Source organism: Nematostella vectensis, chromosome 4 (genome assembly GCF_932526225.1).
Source record: "Nematostella vectensis chromosome 4, jaNemVect1.1, whole genome shotgun sequence".
Classification (NCBI taxonomy): domain Eukaryota; kingdom Metazoa; phylum Cnidaria; class Anthozoa; order Actiniaria; family Edwardsiidae; genus Nematostella; species Nematostella vectensis.
The window spans coordinates 5945228-5962637 of NC_064037.1; the positions used below are offsets into that span (position 1 = coordinate 5945228).

At 41.1% G+C, this 17410-nt stretch overlaps 2 protein-coding genes across 2 annotated transcripts; both read right to left on the bottom strand.

The window, feature by feature from the left end:
- Window positions 1–73: 73 nt before the first annotated feature.
- Window positions 74–6523, bottom strand: LOC5509334 (blastula protease 10). The gene is made up of 9 exons (XM_048726194.1): window positions 6396–6523; window positions 4998–5171; window positions 4524–4644; window positions 3067–3158; window positions 2344–2427; window positions 1754–1896; window positions 983–1064; window positions 743–774; window positions 74–271 (listed from the first exon to the last, which is right to left on the bottom strand). Exons 1-9 carry the CDS (start codon window positions 6460–6462, stop codon window positions 128–130), a joined length of 939 nt encoding a protein of 312 aa, XP_048582151.1. The 5' UTR covers window positions 6463–6523; the 3' UTR covers window positions 74–127.
- A 921-nt stretch (window positions 6524–7444) lies between these two features.
- Window positions 7445–13261, bottom strand: LOC5509313 (blastula protease 10). Its single transcript, XM_048725849.1, has 9 exons — window positions 13110–13261; window positions 12483–12650; window positions 11814–11934; window positions 11180–11274; window positions 10564–10647; window positions 9991–10133; window positions 8478–8562; window positions 7908–7936; window positions 7445–7657 (listed from the first exon to the last, which is right to left on the bottom strand). The coding sequence occupies exons 1-9, from the start codon at window positions 13171–13173 to the stop codon at window positions 7514–7516; spliced, it is 933 nt and encodes a 310-aa protein (XP_048581806.1). The 5' UTR covers window positions 13174–13261; the 3' UTR covers window positions 7445–7513.
- Between the last annotated feature and the right edge of the window lie 4149 nt (window positions 13262–17410).

The window sequence follows — 17410 nt, forward strand, 5'->3', positions numbered from 1 at the left end:
ACTTATTTTTGTGCTCTGGTAGCGCGTAAAATTCTAATATTAAATTTCGGAATAAAATAAAATACGCGTGATATTTAAAAAAATCTCGTTTATTCCTATTTGTTACACACACCACGTGGTTTCAACTCTAGCCGCATTTCCCATAGCACTGTGCGGCCATCAAGTCGTCACCAGTCCCACAGTCAGACTTGGTGCCACAGCTTTTGTTAATCCAACACCAGTGACCAGATCCCCGCGTACCACAGTACTTCCAACAGCGACGGGCGGCCACCTGTCGAGAAATGAGAGAAGGCTGATATTTCACAGATATCTGTTGCAGAGGGAGCTTTAACTATACGGTTGCACTGTATCATTAACACAACTCCTGCGCTCTGATTGGCTAAGGGTTTTCACAGGATAGTTTCGCTTTACGCAAAAGTGCATCATACCCTCTCGCTTCACACTATTTCGGAACCCGTTTCTCGTCCAAAAATAACCAAAGACCAATAAAGCTTAATTCCTTTTTGCTACAGATGTACACAAGAAAGTGCCCTGGTGAACCTGAAGTACAATCGTCTGTGGGACATCCAAACCACAGGGGTGGGTCCAGGTTTTCCCGAAGGGGGGGCAATCTACCCGAAGGAGAGGGCACCAATATATAGAGAATATGGCGGGAGGTAAATTTGTGAATTCAGCTCGCATACATTTTTCCTAAAATTTCGTAACGCCTCTGAACCACACTAAACCACACCATTGAACTTACAGATGCTTTGTAGGAGCAGCCGAAGCCTTCGACTGAAAAACAAAAGTTTGAGTTAGAAATGTATAATGTATAATATTCACCTTTGTATGCCGGGCAGCCGTATAATACTCACCTTTGTATGCCGGGCAGCCGTATAATACTCACCTTTGTATGCCGGGCAGCCGTATAATACTCACCTTTGTATACCGGGCAGTCGTATAATACTCACCTTTGTATGCCGGGCAGCCGTATAATATTCACCTTTGTATGCCGGGCAGTCGTAGCGCATGCTCATTAAATGTGCATCAAGATCGCTGATGAAGGACCGCTGACCAAATGTCGCCTGTAAATGGAATGCATATTCAAAATATGAAGCTTTCTGTGCAAAACTAGCAGTGCTCCTGTGGCACAGTCGGTTAGCGCGTCGTACGTCTCGTGAGTGCCATGAAATGCGATGGTCGTTAGTTCGATCCTCTACAGAAACAATGGTGTTTTTTTCTGGATTTTTTTTTTTTACATCAATTTTTTTATTGTCGCACTTCTATTGCTCGAGATGTACTAAGTAGTTACTAAGTAGGTGTTACCATGTAGGAGTTACTTTTACATAACTCACTGACTATCGGTTTTTAATTTTAAAAAATTGCACATATCAATCAATCTTGTTTTAAAAGCTGTCGTTTTTTCTAGCTCGTTTTGCCAATTCTAGGGAAGGGGACGGAGACAGAGGAGACGAACGAAGAAAAAGCGAGCGCGCGGCCGAGAGCCGCTTGGCAGGCTAGGTCAATTCCTTACTAAAGGACATTATACATACATTATTTGGAAGTCCGCTTCAATCATGTTTTCGCTTTCTGTCTCCCTAGAACTGTGTGCATCGAAAGTTTCCACGTACACTTGCAGGAATTCGTGTTTACTGCGAGTTTGCAACCCGCCAACCCTAACGTTTAATTTGGAAAAACGACTGCCATTGATTGATATGTAATGCATCCGTTAGTCAATATGTGAGGTGCTGTGTTTTCAAGGGATTGTACTCACCCCACCCTTCTTAGCTACGATTGTCGGCTTGCCATTGTACGAGAAGTAATGCGACCCATAATGCATCAGGGAGTCGTAGTCATACGGGGTATTCATGGTGTTGATCTTACTCGACGTGTACTTCTCAAAGTTGAACTTCGCCTCTAAAATGGCATATGGTAAATCTATCAGCTTGGGCATCCTGTGGCTATAGACCTTGAGGGCATCACTCTTCATATATCGACTCGTCGCCCCAGATCAATACACTTCGTTATACTTGGCAATATTTCAGATCAATATCATGTTACACAGAGCCTACATTGTCATTGGCTAATCACTCTGATTAAAAACATGACGTTAAATACTATCAAATCAAATACTGTTAACCAAGTGTCGGACTTAAATTCGTGGATTTTTTTTCAAAGTTTCCTTGCTAATATACCATTGAATTTTCAAATTTAAGCGAATAAGAGTGTCTGATTGACGCTTTTTAATACCAGAGGGCGGGAGGCAAGTGGAAAGAATATCTCAATTTTGTTCAGCATTGCAATGTTTTAATATTGGTTTATGTCCTTATTTTGCCATCTCTACGCCCTGTTAGCGTCACATACCGCTCTTGATGTTGTCAAGCATGATGGTGACGTAGTTATCTCGGTCGGGTCTCGACTGCTCGTGGAAAAATCCCAACGCATGACCTGATGGGGTAATCAAAATCTTGGTATTAACAAACAGCTCTGTGAGCTGATGGTACCACACCCTTCCAACTAAGCTTAAAAGTGTTTTACAAACAATATATTTTTGGCATGGCCGCATATCAAGATAACTATGATATCTATGATGGACGAGGAGCACTAGGTCGGCTTGTTCGCTAGCCCAAGTGGACCTCGACTTTCTCGCGCGGCCTTCAGAGCGTGTTCAAAAACAAATAGTGCCGGTTAACCAAAAATGAGAACTGGAAAGCAGGCTAATGTCACCCCACCAATTCGTTGCACTCATGAATTAGAAAGACGAATTCCTCATAAGATGGGTTACATGCCGATATCTAGTCGACAAGACCTTATCGGTTACAAGGCATTCTTGTTTACGACTGGTTATAGACTTCTAGAGAAATTTCAAGATATCTTGCGAAATAATAAAATTCACCTACCCAACATCTTCCCACAACGCGCGCGCGTGAAACCGAGGTCATGCGTCAAAATTGTAAACAGGCAAAGTTAGTTTTTATTTTCGGTTTTACGCGCGGGTCACAAAGACTTGCGGGAAGATGTGCGGTTGGTGAATGTCAACGAATGCCCATGTGCACATAGTTGTGTGTCAGCGACAGCAAAACTTACCAATCTCATGTGCGACCGTGCCATGATACCAACAACCGTCGGCCAGTGAAATTGGCTGCCCGCCACCGTACATACCAACATAGGAGGAGCACCTGTTGGTCACGTGAACACAATCCAATCAAAGACAAGCGATCACGTGAAAGTTAGAACCATGCAATCCTGCGGCACAGTTTGAAGGCGCGTGGTAATTATCAGCAGTAAGGCCGCAATAGGGGCGCTAAACTTGCCATATTGCTAATATGGCCAGTATTAGCAGTGTAATAAGGGAGAAGTATGTAAACTTCTTAAAGGACTTGTATAATAAAGCGGACTCTATAAAAACAAAAGTGATATATGATTATCTTATTTAGAGAATACTGAAGCCACCGACAGCTCAAAAGAATTTAGAAAAGAGAATAAATAGTAGTAGTGAAATAAAATGGGAAACTGTTTATACTAGAATTTATTCAAGCACAATAGATAGTTATATTAGACACTTTAAATACAAAATTCTAAACAATGTTTTGTTTTTAAATAAGCAGTTACATAAGTTTGGCATTATTCCTGACTCTAGATGTTCTTTTTGCTTATCATCCCCTAAAACAATAGACCATTTCTTTGTAGAATGTACAGAATCCAAGAACTTATACTTTGAAGCAAGGCAATGGCTTGAACGGTATAATATTTCACTGCAAGAATCTAATCTTGAAAATATTTTACTCTGTATTAAGGATGAAGGCCCAGAAAATTTCATAATCCTCCTTTATAAATTGTGCCTCTTTAAACATAAAAATAACTTTAAAATCCCCTCCTTAATGGTCTTCCAAAACTTTCTAAAACAATACGAAAAAATTGAATTCCTAGTTGCAAAAAGAAAACGTAAGATGTCAGCACACTACCAAAAATGGGAAAATGTTATAGAGGCTTTAAAAGAGTCAAGTTGTTAATAAAATGATTGGGTATGGAATGGAATGGGAAGGGTGAGGGCTCGTGGTCTTGTTTGTGTTGTGTTTCTGTTTATGTTGTGTATATATTTGTAGGAAAAATTATAATGAATGTATTAAAACAGACCGTTTATATAAAAAAAGGTAAACAACAACAACTAAATATTTACAACAAATATTGTAAATAGTAAAAAAACAAGCAAAAATATAAGAATGTTAATTTAAAAAAAAGTGTTTGTTTTAATAAAAAAAAACTATTAAAAAAAGGGGGGCGCTAATTTATCAGGACATCTTAAAAATCCCCCCTCCCAGTCCCCACCCAGCTATCTGTGCCAAACAGTCATATAGTTTAGCTCCTGTGGCACAGTTTGTTAGAGCGCGGTATATTTTCATATTATAGTATGGTCAGGGAAAGTTCTTACGGAATTACTTACCCTTTGCCCTTAAAAATACTAAATTTGAATGTTATTCCTCCCCAATTGTCTTACTATTTACCCTTGTAAAGTACACATAATTCCTCTCGGATTTTCCTACCCTTTGCCCTTGTAAAAGTATACGTAGTTCATCTCGTTTTGTCTTCGCTTGAAGCGGATGCATGTCTTGCTCTCCCATTCACGCATCGCTGACGCGATGACACCCTCAGCCGACGTTCCCTCTATCGATAAAGCGAAATGGTCAAATCTAATAACGACTTCTCAAGGGTGCCTGAAAAACCAGCTCTAGCAGCGGGAATTGCGACAATTAAATTTTATGGTTGTTTCTAGAGGATCTAGTAGGTGCCATGAAATTTATTCTGTGAGCCGTGAATGTTTTCTCCTATCATCACTCTTTCGCCTTTTTGTACCATGTAAATGGCGTCTTAAGTGGAAGTGGTCTCTGTAAAGTCTAATCATCTGACAATTCTTCGGAAGAAAATGTGTTTTGGTGGCCCATAGAAGGTACGCGCGCCACGAGTTCAGGCCTAGCTACGCACTTCTGCGTGCGCTTATCACTATTAGGTAGTCTTACGTAATTCCTGTCTGATTTCGTAGTACACGATCCCATTGGTCCATTTGCGATTGTAGATGGGCGCTCCTCTGACTGTTGAGCCCGTGATGTCTTCGTTTAATGCGGCCAGTTGTTGTTCTGGGGGGAAAACCATGTCTCCTTCGAACAGGTCAGGATCAACAATCCCAAGATTTTCTGTGAGGAAAGGCGAATAGAGATTAGCATTTCTTTGACAATATAAGACATTTAGATTCTTTCTGGCTTTGTTCGGTTGTTCTATCAGCCACGATTCACTAGAAACAGAAACAGCCTATCGTCAGAGAAACGATACTGACACAAGGTAGCAAAACACATGACACAGGATACCCGTTATTAGAAAAGCAATACGACACAGCATATGAAGAAAATGTTGTCGTTTTAAGGAACTGGTACCGAGGACTCTTAGTTTCTTTTCAGATACTTTCTCCATTGACTAAAGATGGTCACAGTCACTGTTTTTCTCTTCTGATTACAAGTCACCAAGCACCTGCGGTACGGTAACCTTAAAAATAACAAGAACCGTTCAGTTTTTTTCCAAATAACGAATATATTAGTTTCCTTATATGGAAGTAACGGGTTTGGCAAAATTGACAATTTTCGGCTGAATTGTCTTGATATGGTAACCAATCACATGACAAGAGAGGCACAAATCACATGATATAGGAATAAACGCCAATAGAACAGCGAAAAGTTCTCCAGAAGAATCCACCGGAAATTTAATGGTTCATATGAGCTTTTGCTTGGCTCACGAGAAACTTTCCGCAAACTAGATGCGCAAATGATGACACCGCCCCTTTAATTCCTAAAATCCTATTTATCCATTCATATATCACATAGAACTTTGTATTTCCTGGCGTAACACTTTGCACCTAAGGATATCCACTCGAAATGAAAATCAAAACAATATACCTTGTTAATCTAATTGAAGGGCCCCCGAATGGTCTTTTGGGTAGGGATATATATGATATCTAGGTACGAACGGACAAAATAACGTCCAAAGAACAAAAAGATTATGGACAAAAAAAAAATAGAATTACATTTCAGGACAATATATAATATCATATATAACGTACCTACCGTCTTTGGCGAGCACCCCGTTTTTTTATGCAAGACCGAGCATTTTTAGTTGTTGAATAAATCGAGCAGCGAGCACATCGAAAAATACAATGCGAGCACATCGAAAAAAAACCTATGCGAGCACGGCGGAAAAAAATTGCGCGAGCATGCGAGCATTAGCCGAAAACTGCGAGCACATCGAGATTTCGGGGGACCATTCGGGGGCCATAATTGAAACCAAAAATAATTCTTCTAATATGACGTTGTTTTCAAACAGCACGCAGTATACATTTCAGTCGAACCCTATTAAAATATTCTTCTTACCGTCGGGATTGGAATCCGCCGCGAACGCTATTGCAGCGAGACACAAGAACACGAAAGCAGTCTTCATCTTATCTCTGGTTAACTTATCAAGAGTAATAAGTACTAAATATTATCTAGCTCTTATACCCAGTACAGGGACACCACCTGGACACGTGTATACGAACATTTTTATTTGTACTACAAATGTTACACTAAATAAAAGCAGTGAGAGAATACTCATATTTTCTTGAAGAATCTTCAAATCTTAGGGTTTTTTCCAAGCATCAACTTTTAAAATGGTTAATTTCGGCATCAGAACATATTCAAACGACAAAATATGCCATTTTAACGTGTTTCGGTAAGGGGGCTCATTGTATTAAGGTGTATTTGTATTTGGATAAAGGTGTTGTGGTAAACTTGTTCCACATTTGAATCAATATCAACTACAGCAAGGCAGCCGAATGTAGAAGCAGCTTTGGTGAAAGTATTTGTTTTTCATGTCATACGTTGTTTTTATTGAAACAGGTTTTCCCTTTTATCTTTAGAAATGAAATGTCCATACCCTGACCCATTCCCTACAAAGAGAGATTTTTCGTTCTCGCGGTTAGATTTAAGAGACATACAACTATTTCAAATAAGGTTGCAGTCGGGAATCTGTGTATCGTCACCCGCAGTGCCTCATGGGTATCAAGTAAATAAGCAAATATGGGTAAATAAAATAAAAATCCAGGTTTAAAAAGCTGTATAATTCTTAATCTGTTCTAGCGAACATTCACATAGCTTTTAGTTACAAGGATTCAGCCGTTTATACGCTACCCACAAACCACCGCGGGTTACGACACACAGATTCTCAAGTGTATTTAAACTTGTTTTGAAAAAGGTGTATAAGAGATGCCTGGGAGGTGAGGGGCTTTATGTAAACTCGGCAAGAAGGGAGGGGGAGGGTCGGGGGTGTCGTTATTATGTGTAATGATCTGAAAGAATTGTGTAATGCTCGGAAGAAAGTTGTAGTATTCATTATATTGGCTTCCAAAATTTGTAACACAGAGACAAAAGTCTAAACAACGACGTTGGACTGATAACTGAGTTTATTTTTCAGACTTATCATTATTAGTTTATTTTTCAGAATCAATCAGATCTTAACCGCAGCTTCCGTTGCACTGCGTCACCATCATATCCATGTTAGATCCACAGCTCGACTTAGAACTACACTTCTTGTCAACCCAACACCAGTCACCAGACCCCTTGATACCACACCTCTTCCAGCACCGCCTGCCAGCCGACTGAAGGGAAAGAAAAACACAAAGAAAAAAAATTAAAGCGCAAAACATAAATTGGAATATTAGTTATTTTCATAAACATTAAGTCTGGTCAAGAAAATTTAACAGTCAGTTTCGAGTCGGGTCGGATTTTGAAGAGGCTAAAACAACCTAGTACTCGCATGTTTTATAGCTGAGAAAACGGAAGTTGGGTCACAGGTATTTTAGTAAAAGCGGCCAGGGAAACAAAAAACAAAAAAGTATTTTCACTTACCAGAAACCTCCACGAGCAGCCATATTCGACTGAAAAGAGATACATTATCATTATCGTTGTCATTATCGATGTTATTAGTATTTTATCAAAGATGTGCTAATTGAAAAACCTCATCCTCCTCATAACATTACATCATCATCATCATCATCCTCCTCCTCATCATCATCATCATCATCATCATCGTCGTCGCCATCGCCATCGCCATCGCCATCGCCATCGCCATCGCCATCGCCATCGCCATCGCCATCGCCATCGCCATCGCCATCGCCATCGCCATCGCCATCGCCATCGCCATCGCCATCGCCATCGCCATCGCCATCGCCATCGCCATCGCCATCATCATCATCATCATCATCATCATCATCATCATCATCATCATCATCATCATTCATCATCAACATCAAATAAAGACGTGTTGCGATCGGATAAACTTTTAGAAACAAGCAGAGAGGAAGCTCTACAAATGAGGCTATATATTCATCAGTTTAAAAATTATTTTCCATCATTAACATTATTATTACTGTAATACATTACACCAACCCATTATCACCATCTTATAATAATACGGACCTTTATAATGATTTGGGCACCCGTAACGCAAATTCATCTGGTGCACATCCAAGTCACTCAAATAGTCACGCTGTCCGATTTTCGCCTGTGAGCCAAAGAAGCAGAAATGAAGCTTATGAGTGGACGATTTAGGAGTATGTAGGACACTGGGACTATTGGGTATGAGTTGACATGGTGAGCAGAGCTTTGCAGTAGCGGATCTAGAGGGAGGGTTTAGGGGGTTTGCTTCCCCCCCTTCCTTTGGGCTGCCATAGGAAGCCATATGTAAAAAAAATTACCCCCTCACACTTTTGTAACTGAGCTAAACCTCCCCTTTGGCGAAAAGCTAGATCCGCTCCTGCCCTATTGAACATGGCATGTGTCGGCAGTCGTTCACATACTGTTACACACGGTATGTGAACGCCTGGAAGTGTTACACACGGTATGTGAACGACTGGAAGTGTTACACACAGTATGTGAACGATTGGAAGTGTTACACACGGTATGTGAACGACTGGAAGTGTTACATACGGTATGTGAACGATTGGAATTAAGTGTTACACATGGTATGTGAACGATTAGAAGTGTTACACACGGTATGTGAACGATTGGAAGTGTTACACACGGTATGTGAACGATTGGAAGTGTTACACATGGTATGTGAACGACTGGAAGTGTTACACACGGTATGTGAACGACTGGAAGTGTTACACACGGTATGCGAACGACTGGAACTGTTACACACGGTATGTGAACGATTGGAAGTGTTACACACGGTATGTGAACGACTGGAAGTGTTACACATGGTATGTTAACGACTGGAAGTATTACACACGGTATGTGAACGACTGGAAGTGTTACACACGGTATGTGAACGACTGGAAGTGTTACACACGGTATGTGAACGATTGGAAGTGTTACACACTGTATGTGAACGACTGGAAGTGTTACACACGGTATGTGAACGACTGGAAGTGTTACACATGGTATGTGAACGACTGGAAGTGTTACACACGGTATGTGAACGACTGGAAGTGTTACACATGGTATGTGAACGACTGGAAGTGTTACACATGGTATGTGAACGATTGGAAGTGTTACACACGGTATGTGAAAGATTGGAAGTGTTACACACGGTATGTGAACGACTGGAAGTGTTACACACGGTATGTGAACGATTGGAATTAAGTGTTACACATGGTATGTGAACGACTGGAAGTGTTACACACGGTATGTGAACGACTGGAAGTGTTACACTGACACGGTATGTGAACGATTGGAAGTGTTACACACAGTTTGTTTCGGACAGGGAGTGTTACACACGGCATTGTGAGGAACCGGAAGTGTACGACTAGGTATTTGCGGTACCAAATGTGTTGGAAGCAATATGTGAAGGACCAGAGGTATTACACGTGGTATGTGTAGGACCAAGTGTTAGATACGATTTGTGTAGCATCGAAATTTTTAGAGACTTTATGTGTAGGATCGCAAAAGCTAGAAATTGCATGTGTGAGACAAGATGTGTTGTACTTGCCCCACTCTTCTTAGGTGTGATTGTCGCTCTTCCATTGACGGAGAAGTAATTCTTCCCATAATGCATCAGTGAGCCAAAGTCATAGGGAGTACCAAAGGTGTTGATTCTGTCAGCCGAGTACTTGTTGAAATTGTGCTTGGAATCTGTAAAGTGTCAAGAAGTCCATTAGGCAGAGCAAGGATGTAACAAACAGTTCTTACTTAGGTACTTTCAATACTAGAACTGGGAAGTGAAACAATCCATTATTTTTGTTTTTTGATTTGTTTTTGCTGCCAACGATCTCTCCTGCCCTTTAGCAGGTTACCTTTTAAGTTTTTTTTCCTAGAGACTTTGGATAGTTCGCCACGCCTACCTTCCAGATCACCAAATAGTTGCATACCAATGAAGGAGTCCCGGGTCCGTTACGAAGGGGGAGGGGGGGGGAGAGGAGAAGCTTGACCCCTCCCCCCTTAACAAACTTACACTAGCTTCGATTCAAGCAAGGACTACTCGATTGTTTTCATTTCAGCGTCTCTCCACTAATAAAATAGGGTTTCAGAACTAACTCAGTATGTTACCATAGCGTTGACGTACCAGTTTTGATGTTGTCCCAGTGAACGGTGACGTAGTTGTCTCGGTCGGGTCGAGATTGCTCGTGATAAAACCCCAAGGCGTGACCTGAGATAAAATGCAGAACATTAAATACATTGGATAGTACATGCGCTATGATTGGTTTAAAACCAACAATAGCTCAAGGTCATTTGAACATAACATAACATGACAATGACATCAATCAATAAATCAAGTGATATAAAGTGGTATCCGAATGGCTTGATGGATTTGAAACCAGTTGATTCAGGTACTGTGATTGATTATTATTTTATAAAAGAAATCAGCACTTTTTTATACTTTATATTTTATATTTCATAATGGAAGCACTTTTGTAAGGTCGGTCTCTGTGAAGCACTCACACACCCCGATGGGGAATAAGAGGGGGATGGGATGTTTGTGCTCCGTTTTCCCAGTTCCCATTGCTACAATTCACTTTCCCACAATTCTTTGCGACGCGCGCGTGAAACCGAGGTAAGACGTCAAAATTGTAAACAAGATGGCAGTTTGTTTTTATCCTCAGTTTTACACGCGCATCGCAAAGGGTTGTGGGAAGATGTGGTCTTATTTTCTCTTTGTTGTGGTAACCCTTAGAACTCACCAATTTCATGGGCGGCAGTTCCCTTGTGCCAGCACCCGCTGCCTAGTGAGATCGCCTGCGCACCGCGGTCAAGCATTCCAACATACGACCAACAACTAAGAAAGAGTAGCAGTTTGTTATGAATGAGTAGTACAGTATGGTGCTGTAATAAAATATAACCCAGCAACTGTAGACTGAGAGGCTCCCAAGTGTCCAGAAAACAAGAAAAACATCCGAGGCAGAGCTATCCAGATTTTGTATAATCTATTGCGTCCATAAAAGAGATCCATCTCGAAAAAATGTTTATTGCAGCCGAATGATCTTTTTTTATTTAAATATAACACACTCAGTTTAAATTTCTTTACCGTGGCGAATAAGCTTTGCTCGCAACTGGCCTGTGTTTAGATAAAGATCCCAGAAAATTTAGCCCTTCTATGCTCCAAAGAAACGTCTTACCCGCTCGGGGGATGGACTCTAATAAAAACATAGGGGGGTGATCGTCGGCAAAATCGATTTCAACCCTAAAGGAGGGCAATATGGGCGTGGTCAACAGAAATCCTTCAACACCTCCAAAGGGATGGCAGTTGGTGGAACTTTTAAAAGATGTGACGATCACCCCCGTCTTCTTTTCTGGAGAGTCCCCCCCTGGACTTACCCATCGCCTTTGAAAAAGTAGACGTAGTTTTTCTGCGTTGTTCGCTTTTGAAATCGCACGCAGGTCTTGCTCTCCCACTCACGCATGGCGTTCTGTATCACTCCCTCCGCTGGGGTCCCCTCTATAAACAACACGTGAATTAGCGCATGCATTCCCATTCTAGCGCATCGCGTTCTGTATCACTCTTTCCGCTGGGGTCCCCTCTAAAAACTTAATTGCGTGATTTTTAACACAGGCATCCCATTCACGCATGGCGTTCTGTATCACTCCCTCCGCAGGGGTCCCCCCTAAAAACAACACGTAAATAGGCACAGGTATCCCATTCTAGCATCGCGTTCTGTATCAATCTTGGTTGGGATCCCCTCTTAAATCAACACATTAATAAGCACAGGCACCCTATTCTCGTATGGCGTATCCCTCACACGGCTAATTACCAAGTAAACCGTGGCCCATAGAAAAATCATGACATAGAACCTTAAAGTACGGTCGAGGTTTAATCAAGATGCATGATGCCTTCCGCTAATCATGCTACCTGCTTTTAACCATCAATTGCCTTACCCCACCCATAAGCCCCTTCTTAATATCAAACACGCCCCTAACCATACAACGAATATCCAATCTTTACCAATGGCCAAATGGCTTTTTAAAATACTTTATTTCATAGCTTACTTAAGTCAGAGCGTATCTCATAGGGCAGGATGGCGTTGGGCCATTTCTTGTCGTGGATGGGCGCTCCTCTGGACGCGCCCAAGTCACCGTTGTTCACCGATTGTTGTTGATCCGGAGTGAGGATCATATCTCCTTCGAAAAGATCGCTCCTAGGATTCCCAGCATTCTCTGTTGGCCCAAAATCAACAACGAACCCTGTCCATGATACTGACGCAGTTGTTGTTAATCATTGCATGAAGTTATGTTTGCCTATTTTGCCCCCCCCCCCCCCTCCCTTGACGGCCAAAAAGTTATTAAGGAATTTTCAAATACTATGCTTTTTCTATATGACTGCACATCCCCCTTCAGCCAATCCTGGGTACGCGCTTAACTCTTATATGTTATTTAAACAAATATTATTCATTACCCATTTCTCCGTAAAGTTATTGTTTTGGAAATTTTTGTTTATGGTTCTGAAATACAATGGTCTTCTTTTAAATATACTTTGAAGAGAACATGGTTAGCAATTAGTTACACTCGTGTATAAGCCGTTGGAAAGAGACCAGCTAATCGATGCCTTGGGTAACTATTATTCGATAGCCTAAAATGGCGGTCTGACTATCGACTTTTTTTAATTCTTCTACTCACCATCAATACTGGCGCTTGAAACAAGCGATATTGCAGTGAAGCACAACAGAACTGAAAGTCTCATCTTCTCTGGTCTCCTCGCAGCCAGTTCGTTACTAAGTGAAAGCAGTTCCCCGTCTTCTTATCAAGGTACTGTAACATCATTGTGACAACACCTGTGTTTGCTCGAGAAACTGCGGCAAGACATTATTTAGTTATCTGTATTTGCCAGGTATTATTGGCTTACAATTTGATATTCTAAATAGAAGCACTTACAAAATTCGTGAATTAATTTAGGCACTAAGGGTGCCTTCGTGGCTGAAGGCGCTCCTTCCATTTATATACATGCCGTGAAGTTTAGAGAAAGTGCTATTCCCCCTCTTCAGAAATATATAAATATAGGGACCCCCCCCCCCCCCCCCCCCCGCTGATCTCTACAAGGATAAAAGGGGAAATCTATAAAAGAAACTTTGGAATTGGAAGAGGTTTTATCTTTTCCTCTAAAATTTATGAGATTTCTATAACCGGGGCTTTCAAATTGGTTATTTTGCTCTTAATTAAGTCATTGTTTAATGCTTGGTTGTCGCCTTTTAACTGATGAACTTTTCAGCTGCATTTATAGTTTATAACTCTTCAGTGTGCTTAGTGTCTGTGTTGGTCTGCCTGTGTCAATAATTAAGGCTATAGCGTGGTAGTTTTCTCTTGGATATCCTTGTGTGTGTAAATACTAAAATTGGCACATCAAAATGCAGTGACTATGAACTAGGCCTAATTGGTTAGACGGCGTGCTAGAGTCGCATTATTGTGCCGCCCTAAACAGGTGATGCCACGTTAGCGCCGTGTATTGCGCACTCATTTAAATGAGTGTCTCGACACTAACTGTGGAATAGATTTATGGTACCCTGGGTACCAGAGCCTCAAGACTTTCCCCGTCCAGTGACGCTCAGCCAAAATGCCGCGACGAGCGTCACTGGACGAGAGAGGTCTGGAGGCTCTGGTACCCAGGGTACCATAAATCTATTCCACAGTTAGTGTCGAGACACTCAACCGAATCAGAACGGCGTGGGTGTGACTCTGGCGATCTGTTTAATCTAGGCCTAAAAAACCCTGTGTCTTTATTCATGCATATCTATTACCTATTATTATTGAGAGTAAACTTTATGCCATCGGGAAAACCAGTAAAAACTAAAAACTTGCGGGGAAATGATTACTTTTCAGGGTTGTGTTAAAGAAGGGTGTTCGGTGGCGCAATCGGTTAACGCGTTCGGCTGTTAACGAAAGGTTGATGGTTCAAGCCTAACCAGGGACGAGATGTGTATTTTTGCGTAGCTTAATACTGCTTTAAAAGCAGTGCCAGAAACTATTAAGTGCCAAGAGTGAAGTTCAGTGTTAGTTCAAGTCTGTGCGCTGCAATCGGTTAGCGCGTTCGATTGTTAGTTGAAAGGTTGGTAGCTCAAGCCCACCCAGTAACGAGATATGTACCTTTGCATAGTTTAATACTGCTTTATATGTGTTATAGGCAGTGCTAGAAAACATTTGGTGCCATGAGTTAAGTTCGAAATCTGTCCAAATTACTGTGGCGCAATCGGTTAGCGCGCTCGACTATTAGTTAAATGGTTGTTGGTTCAAACCTACCCAAGGGCGTTGGGAACAGAGGTTGTTTGGTAAATTGATTTAGAAATGACAAACAACGAAAAGCTCTCCGGGCACGTTTCGTATATCGCGTCGGGGACTATTCGCGCGGCACGGGGTAGTAGCTCGGATTACGCAACGTAACATGACGGGGTACCTACGTAAACACGGAGAGCGCGTCACAAAACAAGGCACAATTCGACCAAATCAGAGGGGAATTTCGTTGTTTGTCATTTCTAAATCAATTAACCAAACAACCTCTGTTCCCAACACCCTTGCTCCCACCCATGTTGAATACTACTTTAGGAATAACACTACTACTACTAATAATAATAAAATGCTAATAAAAGTAGTGAAAGAAAGCATTAGCCGCCACGAGTTAATTTCATTGTCTGTCAAAGTTTCTGTGTCACAGTCGGGATAAAATTTATGTTTTGCATTAATTTTATTTGTAGGAACGGGCACAAAGACTAGAACATTTCCCATCTATGATTTCCATCTGATTATATCTTGATTCACGTTTTGGAAGTGTGATTACATTATGCATGATTGTGTTGTTCAAGAAAATATCTTTACCCCCCCCCCCCCATTGATGGGATTGGAAATTCCGGGGGGGGGGTCTAACGCCTAGGAATTTTCAGGGGGCAGGGGTAATCGTCCGGAGCGAAACATCCGGAGGGTCTATGGTTCGTGAGAAAAGCGTGTCTTCAGAACCGAATACTCAAAGTCCTCCCGACTGTTATAATTAAGGCCGATTTATCCTTTGTTAGTCTATTAGATAATAAAATCTGCAATAAACGGCTAGATATTCGACGTCTTCTCGGATAAGGACGTTAAACCGTAGGTCCCGTCTTTCTACTACACTAATCTGAACCGGAGGAACGTAAAAGAACCGCTGAGGACGCAAGTAGAAACCCTGGCAACCCTCAGGCGCAGTACTTGCCTCCGACAGTCATACCTCCGACCCCCTCAATAGGGGAGGTATGGATATTTTCTGGAACTACACAATAGATTTGTGTATATTTCTCTTCGATAATGAGGTATTGCCTGGATAATGAGGTATTGCCTGGATAATGAGGTATTGCCTGGATAATGAGGTATTGCCTGGATAATGAGGCATTTTGGATAATTTTACACGGTCATTGAATAGCCCCAGACTAGATTAAAATGAACCTCATTATCGAGAAACAAATTGGAACATTATTTATAGCTCAACTCAAATACGTTTAATCTGATTTGCCAGTTACTTGGCGCATTTAATGGAGAGGCCAGTCCAAGTTTATCTTCAAGGTTAGCCCCTTCTTAATATCAAACCAGTTACTTGGCGCATTTAATGTAGAGGCCAGTCCAAGTTTATCTTCAAGGTTTCTTGAAGTTTCCTCTAGAATCAAGAGAGCTACGATGCTATGAATAATTTGTCTATTGTTTTTTGATAATGAGAAATATTGGACTGTTTTCTACACTGATGCAACCGTTGTAATATAGGTCAGTTTTACCTCATTAACAACAATAGGAAAAATTATTCATGTTGTAATTCGAAAATCTTAGATCTGATTGGCCCATATAGGTCACGTGTTTAACAGGATAAGCCTACTGCAATATTTAATTTTGGAGAATTCTTCCTGGAAATCAAGAAAAATTTGGCATTATAAATAAGTTCCCATTGTCTTTTGATAATAAGGCAGTTTTTCTTGTAATACCCCTTAGACCAATTTACTTCATTAGCAAGAAATAATTGAGGAATTATTCATTGAGTTTTATCTCGAGCGTCTTTGATCTGATTGGCTGATAGATTGTGTCACATAATGGGGAAAGTTAAAAGAGAAAAAGCGTCTTTTGTGATTTTTCTAAAACCATCGTAAAATGAAATGAATTCACTAGATGCCAAGTTGTAATCTCTGTGGCGCAATCGGTTAGCGCGTTCGGCTGTTAACCGGAAGGTTGGTGGTTCAGCCCACCCAGTGATAAAATACGTCCTTTTTTATATTTTTACTAGGTAATATTTAAAAATAACGTTTTTTTTTTTTTTTTCGATTCTTCGATTTATTACTCTTATAAGTAGCTTTCGCTAATACTAGGAGGCCGATTTGTTTATCGACAGTGTTAAGCACTGTCACTGGGGGTGGTCACTGCCAGAGGGTTTATTGCGTCCCCAGTGGTTCTTTTACGTCCCTTCGGTTCAGGTTTAGTATAGTACAGCTTGAAGAGACGGGACCTCCGGTTTAGTGTCCTTATCCGAGAAGACTGGAAACACGGGAGAATAACTTCAACTCACTTGTGACAAATTCGATTCAAGGCAGGAACCCGGAAAAAATCCCCAGTTTGAGCCAGGATTCGAACCTGGGCCACAGCGGTGAGAGGCCAACGCGCTAACACACTAGGCCACCCGTGCTTCCACTAAGACTGTCATTATCCGTTGGGCACCATAGAGTTTTAAAATGTCAGAAGAGTTAGCGACTTAGTGACAGGCTGACAAGTTTCTTGCATTTAAACAACAAAAAGGGCAATTAACATGTTTTCAAAAAATTGAAGAGTAGGGCTAAAAGAAGATAGTTGAATGGAAGCAAAGGGAGTTGTTGCTGTTTTTCTTATTTGCCAACTATAATAAGACGACACCAAAATGGCGAATATAGATTACTAGTTTTCACTTCCGCACCCTTGAAAACCTGAGAACAAGTAAAAGAAACACG